Source organism: Orbicella faveolata, unplaced genomic scaffold (genome assembly GCF_042242905.1).
Source record: "Orbicella faveolata isolate gen_17 unplaced genomic scaffold, um_ofav_v1 contig_47, whole genome shotgun sequence".
NCBI classification, from domain to species: Eukaryota; Metazoa; Cnidaria; class Anthozoa; order Scleractinia; family Merulinidae; genus Orbicella; species Orbicella faveolata.
This window is the reverse complement of record NW_028301577.1, coordinates 4,825,846-4,838,451: the sequence shown is the minus strand read 5'-3', so window position 1 is coordinate 4,838,451 and position 12,606 is coordinate 4,825,846. Positions and strand designations below refer to the sequence as shown.

Genomic DNA, 12,606 nt, shown 5'->3' with positions numbered 1-12,606 from the left:
TTTTAACAAAGTGTGAAGTAAGTATTTTTATCCGTTTGGCCATTTCGCTTTGTCTTGTCGGTTGGAACCATTCCCAGTCCGGAAGACTGTCGGATAAATTCAAGATTAAATTTAATTCGCCGATATCCATTTGACAGGACTGAATTAAATCTGTTTAATCTTTGGTACGCAAAGTAAACACAAACTTCAATATATGCAGGTATCGCCAGAGTTCAAACAAGATACCAAACCTCATGAAAAGTGAATCAATTGAATCTTATATAAAACGTGGGAGGCTTTAATCTAACTGTATCTATAAGCTTAGCGTTCCTTTGTGAATTCATCGTTAGCTTTCTTGTTGCTAATTTGCGGATTTTGTAGCTTTTGCTATTTTCTTTCTCCTTGCACCTGATTAAACTTTTCGTCGGCAATTTCGTACAAACTTCAATTACTTGCCTCGTTTTGGTGTTGACTTCTTGGCATAAATTAAGAAGTCAAATACATTAGCATACTCAGAATGAATTATTTAAAATTAACTACGCAGCTTACGTGCATCTCTCGCGATATTTCTGGCAGTTTACAATGGTTGTGGACAGGAATTTCGGGCAGCCTTAGTCGTGGAATGTACTTAGGCTTTTGGATATTCTTCTACTGGACGACCTTATGTTGCGGACGAGGTAATGTGCAGCAGTTTGCTTGCAAAATTTCCTCCTTGCGTGGGGCGAAGGGAAAGCTCGTGTACGAACTTCTTCGGTCATTACGCTCCAATTTAGAATCTGTTTGCTCATTAGTGTTGTGCTTCCGTGGATGTCGGCTAATTGTGTTTAAATACTCTGCACCTTTTACATTTTGGAAGTCTTTCGTAAAGAACGTGATGCAACGTGAGAAGAATGCGAGGTAAACCGTCTCACACCGCGTTCTCGCCGCAAAACGTGAAGTGAACAGTACGATACGGGTAGAGAACGGACCTTCGATAGAATTGGGTTGTAAAGGAACTTCCTTGACAGCGAATTAACGAAATACAAGCTGGTAGTATCGATAAGAAGACTTAACATCTCGCTCTTGAAGTTAAGCGTTCAAAATTTCAAATCGTAAACTTACAAATCCGCCACTCGCTCTAAAGAGTATCGCACTTCATAATAATGATTGCAAGGTAACAAGAACATTTGTCGTTTTATTTCTTTTTTATATCCTTTGTTATATTGCTCGATAATTAGCCAATTCGCTGAAGAAGCGGGCGAGCCATTTACTGAGTGTTCAAAGTACTGCAGTTCGCTGTCAAGAAAACGCTGCATGTTGTCTTACGAAAGTCACTTTTTTTCTGCATACAATTGAATAGCGCGCGTCGTTCGTTCCATTCACGTTGTCATAGAATTTCAACCCTCATGCTAAAGGAATTCTTCAGTTACTTTCACGATTGTGTTGTGGGCGGCTAAGCACATTCCCCTAATAGGCAATATGATTTTAAGTAGCGATTAAACGAGATTTGTGACATATTTGAAATCCGAGAAGCTAAAAATGTCAACACGATTTGTATGGACTCGTGTGTAAGCTTGCCTCACGTTTATCTCAGGTCACATATTTTCATCATTTTGACCGCCATTTCTTGAGCCATACGGTTTGAGCTTCAAGGAAAACCGATCTTTTTAATGTAACAAATCTCAAAACACGCAAAGGATTTGATTTTTCGCCGATTTCGACCGATTTAAGATAGTTACGCTTGAAAATTCAACTCCTTTTGTAATGACAGTGAAATGACCTGCGGCGAGCGTTGTTTACGGTCTTTGTGAGAGTTTTTAAAAATACGATTTTCATAATCTTACAGTTGAACTAATTGCAATACTGGAGAAGTGTTAAATTCCCATCAATAAGCTTTTTCTATAGACCACATGTATGCAATATGTCCTACCTCATAACTTAAATCAAGAAGCCAAATTCTTTTACAGAGTTTTATTTGAGTTTGCTACATAACAACACGTGATAGAGCCTTCTAATTCATTACCTACTCATTAAGTTTAATTAACTTCTCAAATTTCTAGAAACCTTCAGAACTATTTGTAGTGTTAACACTGTTAGAGAGATCCAAACTTGGAGAAAAATATTGAGTTATTACTTTTTGAGCCTTCACTTAAGATACCATCATTACTTAATTGGCTACTTGCTTTTGCAAACCAAATCCTCTGACAATCCCAGCTGGCTCCCATGAGAGCTTTTAAAAGCTTCAAAACAAAGGTTTGGTGTTTATTTCATTCTTTTGAAAAGAATGCTTGGCGACTTCTACGACTGTCCAATCTGAACCCCCTAGCGTTATTACTGGTACAAGACAATTCAATTCCTTATTGCTATTGTCTTCTGACATGTGCACACGTTTCCGTCACTGTTTACAAGCGGTGTAGAGAGTCGTAAACATACAAACTGTGGAGTGGCTGTAGGGAAAAAGACACATTCTTTTTGCAGTTTATATGGCCTAATTGTTGCCACAATTTCTTTCAGCAATGACCAATTTACAGCAGTTGTTGATTTATAAATATTTAATTCATTTTTGCCATGAGCACATGTAACAGACTGGTTCAATATCTGGTGTTCTTTAATGTTGTTGAAAGGTATGCTTTTAAACTGACAGCTTTTGCCAGAAGACCTGCTGAAATATTAGAACATATGAAAAACCTGTGGATATTATAGTATTTACTTGAATGAAATTCTGCCATAGCTTTGGATCAGATGTGGGATATACAATAGATGTACTTGCCATTCTTCTCATTGGAACTACAGATACTTGTTGCTAGCTGTGTGGGAAAAATGTAAATGTTTCCCACATTTAAAATACAAATGTACAGGTGTAAAATTTTACAATTCTGCAGTCAAAGTCTATATCCTACCCATGTATAGATATAAGATACTAACAATGTATGACTTCTATGTGGCAGTACTTTCTCTGAGAAACACTTTGTGTGTGCAAAGAAAATTCTGTCCAGTAGCCTGGAAGGGTAATGGATTCTATCCTTCAATGTCTGGCAGACAAATTGCATTAATTGTTGGACTGTTAACAAGTTGGCATCTGAAATTATAATGATGAAGAAGAAAGACCTTTAGGCTTGCATTCAGTAGCTCCAACTTGCTAAGCCTAGGGTAACCTGGAAAATCTGTTTTATTTACATAACTTGATTTTCTTATTTTTGTATTAAATTATATCATTTCATTTCCCAAGAGTTATCAAGTTCCCAAAAAAGTAAATTAAGTGAAAATCCACAAATGCTTTCGTCATAAGCCATCTGAACCCTTCCCAGTTTTAAACTAACCTTACTATCCCCATTTGTGGTTTATTGTAATTACAAATTATTATGTACATGTACATGTACATGTGCATGTACTTCCAACAAGACACACAAGGACATAGGGCTGTGTATTTCTTCCTTTCGGAGACTGAAAGTTTACAATAGAGATGTAAAAAACACTGTTTCAACTGGACCATATGTTCTTGTACATCAGGCTCAAGATATTACTCTAGATCTCCTTATGGACTCTCATACATTTTGTTTAATGTTTGTTTTGAAATTTTGGTGGTACATCAAGACAAGTTTTACTATACATGTAGCCATTGATTTTTTTGTTGGATTCTCATGACTGCTTAGCAGGATAGTGACGTTTTATGGAGAAATTACAATAGATGTGGATAAGTTGCTCTTAAAGCTTTTAAATACAGTGTGCCACATATTGGATAAGCAATTGCTTGCAGTTTGCTTTATGATAGCTGCTCATTGTCATGCACAGTCAACTCTGGTATAAAGTCACAGTGACCATTAGCACAATAATTTGGTACCCTTGATTGCAGGAGTCTGTGATAACAGGGTGCAATATGTTATACATTTGTAATTATGTAATCTTCTAGACTAAAATGTATTGATTGGCAGAAGATCACATCCTATGCTGTCGCCCTTTTACCCTTTGCCATCAGCCATTTAGGTCATAATTTTTTACTGGAACCTTATTCCAACTGCAGTTTGCCGACAGTGATTCTTGTCTTGAAAATATTTAATTTATCAGATATCATACTGAACAGTTCACAAGTAATAAAATCCCTTTATTTTTAATCAGGGCAGAAACAAGAATATTCCTCTTCAATAATGAAGGTGAGTCATTGCAATCTGTTTTTGTTTTCTGTTCTCTTTGTGCATGTTACACAAGCGAGGACTATTTCTGGTATAGTGTAGCTTGCCATGATCAAGTTTACTGTTAGTACAGCTGCACTCAGTCAATACGTCAGCCAGGTATTGGCCGAATATCGGCCAACACTGGGCCGTTATATCGTGTCAGTTCAGTGTTGGTCGAGTGTTGGTTGGGTATCCCCAATCTACCACTGATACTCAACCAATACTCAACCGACACTCAACTAGACTGCAAAACAGTCGTATTTTTTGTGAACGCGAGCGACAGTCAATATTCGAACGAAAGGTCTGGAGCGAGTGTAAAAACGGAGAGGGAGAATAGGGAGAGACGCTAAAAAATATGTCTGTCCGCCATGCATATGTTAAATTTGTTCAAAATTTCCCGTTCTTCCAGCAACGGGAAATTCCCATTGGTTTAATTCTGACGCAACCTGTCATCAAATGTCACTCACACCTAATCAAAAAGATATAGACGCCCTTTCAGTTCCACAGTAAAGACAGTAATTCTCACGGGAAAACAGACGATGTTGACTTGGATGCGCTTCCGAGCGATTTAGCTCAGTAAATACACTGGCAATATTCCTTGAAATTTATAACTGAAGGCAGGTTTCTCAACAGCCATTCACATGCATGAAAGACCCCGAGATCAAGCAAATATACACGCAAACAAATTATTTCTGCACGTATTTGTCTTGGGGCTACGGACTGAACAAGACTTAAACATCTTCTAAACCTTATAATTTTGTAAGGTAATAAGTTATAAGTTTTATAGGACTTTATAGGATTAAGTATTGTTCAGTCTGTAGCCCCAAGAAAAACAGGAAAAATACGTGCAGAAATAATTTATGTGTAGATTAGCTTGCTCTCCGGGTCATGCATGCGAATGGCTGTTGAAACCCCCGACAAATGTCTTCATTTATAGATTTCAAGGAATATTTAATGCCAATGTATTTAGTGAGCTAGCCGTACATACCGAAAGTAAAATGATAATTTTTACAAGTGGACTGCTGCAAGGTTTCACTTTTTCAGGTAAACTTTGCACACAGTTGGCAACGAGACGTCCACCAGAACTTTTGTCTAGATGCTTTTGCGCTGAAAGTCGCCTGTGACTGATAACGGCTGGAAGATGTGGGTGGAGCTGTCAAGCAATTTCTGTCACCTCAGTGACATTATACGACCCCCGCTCAGAACAAATTCGTTGTGTGAAAAGCGGACAGTCGTTTTCTCGCCTCACATGCCCGTACTCGCGCGCTTCACACGCGAGGATCGTGCCTTCCGAAAATGTCCAAAAACGACTGTTTTGCAGTCGAACACTCAACTGACTGTCGGTTAATATATCAGCCATGTATTGGCCAAGAGTTGACTGATACTCGGCCGACGTAACAATTGAGTGTCAGTTGATGTACGGCCAAGTGTTAAATAATTCTCGGCTGACATATCAATTGAGTGTCGGTTGATGTATCGGTGGTCAATAATGTCGACCAACATTACCTACAATAAACATGATCCACTTGCCTTGCATTATTTGAAGGTGTGATTCCAGTTGTCTTTAACATGTTCAGTTCTGACAGTTGACAGTTTGCAGAACATTGATACAGAACACCAAACCATGCATGCAATTTTATAACAAGCATACCTTTTATGACTCTATAATTACACTAACCAACTGGACCGGATGCTAGATCTTTTTGATAGTGGAAATCTCCACTCAGATGGTTGTTTTAAAAAATTATACAGTACTGTAACTTGTCAATACTTGACATTTAAACTGCCTTCCTACATTTACACTGAGCTTAGAGGAAGTTGCCAAAAAAAATCACTAAAATTAAAAAAAAAATTAAAATAGATGTAACATGACTGGACATATTGTTTTTTTTTCAACAGAACTCTGATAGAAGAAAACTGAGAAGAACACTTCGAGGTGAGTTGTCAGTATCTTGAAAGGATGTTGATATCAAGCAATATATAAATTGTTCTTTGTTAACTTAGCTCTTGTAGTTTATAAGTGCATGACTGTATATATACATGTATGTATAGTCTTTTAAAAAGTTATGTTCAAAAGTAACACAAGCTTGCTGTGACAGTACAGTTTGCATGTAATTGAGCATGTGGTGCAACAATTGATCGTAAAATGTACACATTTAAAGTTCTATTGCTGTATTCCACAGATATTTGTATATAAATTTATAAATATGTCTTTTATTAATCTGTGAAGTTGCACATTATATTTTTCAGTCAGATGATCCAATACATGCATTCAAATATTCCATAAGTGTCTCATTTGTTCTGTGTGTGACATGTTTTAGTGTTCATTTACTAGTAAGATTATTGATCGGTTATCAGTGGTCTAAATTTGTAAACAAATGTATGACCTCAGTTGCATTGCTGTTAAATTTTTCTAGACTACATGTATCAATATTCCCTGACAACCATAAGTTGGCCAAGGTCTGTATAATTGCTCAAGGAAACAGTTAAATACATGAATTGGCTGATTAGACTAGTGAAATTGAAAGACTATCTAAATGCCAAAATTGGTTTCGAGTCCTGCATTCAGGGTTTAAAATTGCTTTCATTAGTTAGTTCATTAGTTGGATCAGGTGAAGATGGGCTTGATTAGGCAAAATAACTCTTATCTCAGCACATTCCTAGTTGCAAAAACTTTTAGCCCTGCATCTCTCTAAATCTCATCCATCTGGGTGTGAATCAAAGAGCATTTAATATCTCTTATCTGAGCAGAAAACTAAGGAATGTGCCCGATCAGCAGTATTTGCATAAATGTTACTTGATAATCATTTAAGCTTCTTAATTTGCATTCCACCGTGGGAAAATACCTGTGCATTGAACCATAAAATAACTTAGTCCACCTTTCACAAAGTGGGATAAGATCTACATGTACTGAGCTTGGCATGATTTTGCAGAAGTCCAGAAATAATTTGTTAATAAGTTTAGTCATATCATATGGCTTCACTTGGGTTTTAACTTGGAAGTTCACAATTCAGAAACCAGAGGGAAGCCGGTTCCTGTACGTCATAGTTTTATGTCTGATATGGGGCTCTGTAAATATGCCTTTTGTTTTGTTGGGGGTCATTGTTATCAACAATAACACATTAGAAACAACTCAACTATCATTCAGTTAACTTTTTGTGTAGGGCAAGTGAGGGCAAATCCAGATATTGATCCAGCAGCACAATGACTGAGCTAATATACGGGGAATACACCACAGTCTTCCCATGAGAAAACTCCAACCAAATCTGTGCATGAAACATCATCTGCCTTCAGCTATTAGAAAGGTCATAAGATCACAGCTCTCTGAAATAGCGGTGATGATATCAGGAGGCTTCATGCCGTGAATTCTTTCAGTTTTGCTGCAGTTGCACATCCGAATGTGTGGAGTACGGTAAAAGAGAAAGTTACTAGCGTGAGGTTTGAAGGCAACATTAGTGTCGAGATCCGGAAACACTCTTACTAGAATCAGAGAAGAATTATCAATGGCTAATATCACTGGTATTTACAAATAGTTTTTACATTTTTACTGTTCATGCAAATTACTGTTCATAGTTCTACTCTGGCCTTCTGTGGTATGTGCACATTGCAGTGTAGAAATTCAGCTTTGAATCACTTGATATTACTCAATTCATATATACTAGCCTTTTCTTATGCTTCTTGGTGGTGAACAAGACTTGCCTTTGCCCTGATTTGTTTTAATTATATTGCTTCTTCAGTAACCTCTGCTGAAATTCCATGAGATTGCAATCTTGTTTCTTTGGCGCTCTAATACAGTGTATGCTACCCAAATTGTAGTCTCTAAGTTGCATTTTACAATTATTGTACTTGATATATGCATGTACCATCATTTTGTTGTTAATTATTTAAAGGTTGTGTGCATTTTTTACAGCTATTCTCTTCAGTTTTTAAGCACAACTTTTTGGTTCTTTAATAAAAATGCATGTTATCTACATGTAATGTTTACATGAATGTTAACTACCAGTGGCTACTGGTACAGTGTATGTGCATAATAATTTTCTGATCTTGAAACTGTAGTAATACTCATTGTTGTCACCATGGCTTGACTACTTCAGTGGTACCATAATTTCTTGATAGATCTCTAAAATGTTTTATTTAAAGGCTGCAGGCCTTATTTTCATGGTACATGTACAGGTAAAAGCAGCTTTTGTGTTCTCTTAGTTAGAAATACATAATCTACACTTGAAAGCAAAAAATGTAAATATGTTCAAAACTTGTTGTAAGTGCTTCTTTAGAATGCAGAAGCATCCTATAACACTGTATTTGTACATGACTTTGGGCCAGTTAAAGGAACCTCTAAGCTGGCAAATACATGCACATGCACATATGAGCTTCCTCAAAGGGGTATTTAAATCCATGTTATTTTAATCTCACCCTTAATTTTTCCTATCAGGAAAACATTGCCACAAGACAAAGTTGTTAGTACATTTGTAACTAAATTCACATAAATCATGATTTTCAAATTTGTTCAAATGAAATATTTAGACCTGCACCAAAGGCAGACTTTGGGTGCCCACTACAGTTGTACTTTGCTGCTCAAGTTTATTTTCCATTTTGCACATGATAGTTTATATATAATAAATCTATATACTGAACTTTCCAATCCAAGGATCAGTAAAAATTATTACACTGTACATGCATGTGATATTGAATGTAGTGATGATTAAATGTCTTTCTTCACAGAATCATTTTGCAATGACATTGATGGTAACAGGATAAAACATGGAGACCCATTTGTGCCTGAAGGAAATGATTTTTGTCTGCACTGTAAATGCTTGAGTGGACAAGCAGAGGAGTGTTTCACAACAGAGTGTGCAGTGCCAACATGCAAAGACTACAAGGCTGTACCTGGAAAATGTTGTGCTTATACATGCCCATCAGGTTAGCTTAGAATTCAGATGTTGCACATTGGTTAGCGATTTTGACTAAAAATAAATTAGTCAGTTTGGGATCTCTTTCACAGTGCGTCTGAGCCACATGAATGGGAACCCTGTGCTCGACTACTGTACATGTAGCTTTCCATCTCAGGGAAGTACATGAAGAAATACATGTACCTCTAGCTGTCTTGTGCTACATGTACATGGATGAAGCTAGCAGACAAGCTGTGGTATCCATGGGATACTTTGGCCTGATTTAGACTCTGCTTGTTTGTCACAGTCATTTTAGCATGAGAGCCAAGAAGGGTTAATGTACTGTATCTGGAGGCAAGTGTACTGACCACGAGGCAACTGTGCCTCCACACAGTTTTAATAAAATGATTGTAATTTGATTGAATTTTTTTTTTTTTCAAACAGGTATTAATTCTGAGGGTGTAGAGTTGGCAATAATCATCAGCTTATCAGTGGGCCTGTTACTCCTTCTCATCCTCCTAATAGTTGTCATTGACAGAAATAGGAAGAAAAATCAAAGAAATCGAATGAGAAATGAAGTTTTGGAGCAAACACAAAATTTAAGACCAAGTGAGTGGTAAAGTTCAGTTATACCCAAGGCAAAGCAATATTTCTGATTTTTTGAAACTCACTGCTAACATTAATCTGCCTAGAAGGGATACATTCCCTTGGGATTATCGTAATCTTACCCTAACAGGGTGTCACTGAGTGGCAGTGCTCTTCCATGGGAACTCCATATCATAAGCCATGCTCTGTGTGCAAAGAATGTCCTGTTCGATAGCCCGGGGCTATTGGATTTTCCTGTTGGAATAATGGATTCTGTCCATTACCTGCCCAATGGGCAAGTGATTGAAGTTTCTTTGGAAAATTTTGGAGGATATTCTATGTACAGAAGTACTGTAGGAGATGAACTGTTGAGGGCTGAGTATGATTTTTGGGCTAGTATGTCGGTTCCCTAAAGTGCAAGCTCAAAAATTTGTTTTCTTTGCACCCTGTATACTATTTAAAGTAACTGTTGTACTCTGTACATGTACAGTAGGTAATTTTGAGAACATGGGAAAGTGGTGTGGACCAGCTGTACATAAAGGCGTCATTTTCTATCCCAGTGAGCCCCACCCCACCTGCGCATTTCCTTGAGGCAAGAGATCTGAAGGTGAAAAATCATTGATCTTAAAATCTCAAAGAGTGATCAACACCAAATGTCTCATAACAATATCCATGCATTGTTAAGCATTCATATTTACAGGTGGTGAGAATAAAGAAATTTATTAATTAGGGGATACAAAATTTTCTTGTCTTATTAAGTAACTTCTTTTTTGTTATAACCTTGTTTCAGGACCTCTCAATAACAGACTTACGTCCATCAGAGAAGAAAATGACGATGGCGTGGAACCACCTCCCCCCTACACTCCTGGGAGAGGGAGATACAGTTTTCGAAAACCACACTATGCATCTCCTCAGTTTACACCAAATGAGCCACCTCCCCCTTATGAAATTGACTCAAGAGAGGCCACAGATGTATAGCAGAGGCTGATGGCTCTCTTCAGTTGTATCAAAATATTTATTTTAACCGCCCCAGCACCAACTCTTGTGGGGTGAATGACATAGCTAGTCTGAGAAAGCAACCAGAAGACCAGTCAGTTTGGTTCATTTCATACATAGCTGTTTGTTTGAGTTGGTCTTGACAATGCCGCAATGTAATTCATGACTGGTTCTGTACAAGATGCAGATCCGAAGAAAGGATAAAAAGAATTTGGAAACCTGCTGTTCTGCATTAAAAGAACTATTTGAGTGAGACTGAACGATGGTATCAGAAACCATAAATCCCATGGTACTGGAGAATTTTGCCCTCTACAAGAAGTTATCAAAGACACCATAGGGGCTGAAAGGGCACTGCTCCTAATAATGTATTTAAAACAATTCCAATCCATACAGAAAGATGAAGACCACATCAAGGAATGCAGTGTTCAATTCCCAGGGAGTTGTCACTGAAGACGATGCAGGAGGGCTGTTTGAGTTTTCGATTGATCAGTGCGGAATTTGTTAACAAAGCAAACCTTTTTGGAAGCAAATGGAAGTGGCAAATGGCTGCAGTGTTTTTCCCAAGGGGACATGGACTTCTGTTTTGTTTAAAAAACGTGAACTGATATTTATACTGGAGAAAAAACAGGACGTTTGTTTGTACAAAGTTCTTTTCTATGTTAATTTGATACTTTAGGACTTGGTAGAGAGAGGTTCAATCTTGTATAATTACTTTGTAGGATCTTAAATCTGCTCTCTGTATCAAGCAGCTCAGAAGTTAGTAGTTAAGTGCAACAAAGGGCATATACAATGTATGCAGTATGTATGCATGTATTGCGCACAAGCCCAGGCTGACATGATTTCCTCAATGCACTAGCTTTTAAGTGAGTCAGCAAAACGTGCCTTTGTTTTATAGTGAGGGTGGAAGAGGTAGTCTCCATTACGTTTTATAATATGTCAAATTATTGTCACATGTTGATTGGTTCTTACTTATGATCTGTTGGAGGACAGATGCATAGGTGATGTCATTAACACTTTTTTTGTTTCTTTAATACATTTTTTAAAACAAGTGGATTCCATGTTGCCGTGCATCTGTTCATTAACAGATCACAAAAGACGTCAAAATGTGGTAAGAGCATCAGTGCCACTGTTTTGTTCTTACTACCTTTTGATGTCATCTGTGATCTGTTGTTGAACAGGCACATGGTAACACCACAGCTCGCCACAGACTAAATGCTGGATTCAAATCTGAAGACATACAACAGCTATTTAGTAATGCATGTTTCAATTGAGAAATAAGAGCCATTTAACATTTTATTTATTTATTATTTAACCCTTTACCACCCTCAACTAACAAACAGGAAACTTAGGCTCTGTCATCTCTGCAAAGAGTATTGAATAGCGACGCCTTAAAAGGGAGTGTCATAGCTTTCATTTCTTCTGTCTGTTTTGTTTGCTCTTAACCACTCTGTATATACTTGTATTTTGGACAAATTTTTATTGACGAACGTTGCCTGTCGTGACCAGGAAGGGGACTTCTTCCTAGTGGTGAGGCTTGATGTTATAGTTTTTTAGATAAGAAAGAAATGCAACGCATGAAATGCTATTTAGGATATTAAAATTCAGTCGCACTCTGAACATTGGTTGAATTCCCTTTCTACCCCAACTCCAGTGAATATACTCTATGGGGGTTACTAACGCAGAGGAATTCGGGGAAGTGTCAACAAAGACGACAGGAAGACCCAAAAACGTGTAAGGGTTGCCATATGCTATTCACTATTTAGAGCTGTGTTCAAGGATCTCAACTGTGGTTGGGGGGGTCAAGTGAAAGGGAACTATGTAATCCTAACTCAATTGATCAATTGACAAGCCTCGATCAATTTTTCAGTTAACGCAAATAACAATCGAGTTGGGGGAGGGGGGGGGGGGGTGTTGGCAGCTTGTAAACATGTGGCAGAGAGTCTAACCGCAATCCCACGAAATGCCCAGGTAGAGACAACTCACTTGTATTCGTGATCTCTATCGGG

General features: G+C 37.6%; 1 protein-coding gene across 2 annotated transcripts; it reads left to right on the top strand.

Annotated features, from left to right (window-relative positions):
* The first annotated feature begins 481 nt into the window (after positions 1-481).
* LOC110066221 (uncharacterized) lies at positions 482-12,217 on the top strand. 2 transcript variants are annotated; one of them, XM_020773434.2, is made up of 6 exons: positions 482-656; positions 4,075-4,109; positions 6,030-6,066; positions 8,853-9,050; positions 9,464-9,628; positions 10,395-12,217. In XM_020773434.2, exons 1-6 carry the CDS (start codon positions 497-499, stop codon positions 10,580-10,582), a joined length of 783 nt encoding a protein of 260 aa, XP_020629093.2. In that variant the 5' UTR covers positions 482-496; the 3' UTR covers positions 10,583-12,217. The 2 variants fall into 2 exon arrangements, with proteins under 2 accessions (XP_020629093.2, XP_089135346.1); XM_089279220.1 differs by having other exon boundaries at positions 549-656; positions 4,080-4,109.
* Positions 12,218-12,606: the final 389 nt, after the last annotated feature.

Bases quoted from the DNA above. Each gene is read 5' to 3' on its own strand.
- LOC110066221 (XM_020773434.2), top strand. From the start codon at position 497: ATGAATTATTTAAAATTAACTACGCAGCTTACGTGCATCTCTCGCGAT. The intron at 9,051-9,463 runs GTTAGCTTAGAA...TTTTTCAAACAG, and splicing joins TGCTTATACATGCCCATCAG to GTATTAATTCTGAGGGTGTA. The intron at 9,629-10,394 runs GTGAGTGGTAAA...ACCTTGTTTCAG, and splicing joins AACACAAAATTTAAGACCAA to GACCTCTCAATAACAGACTT.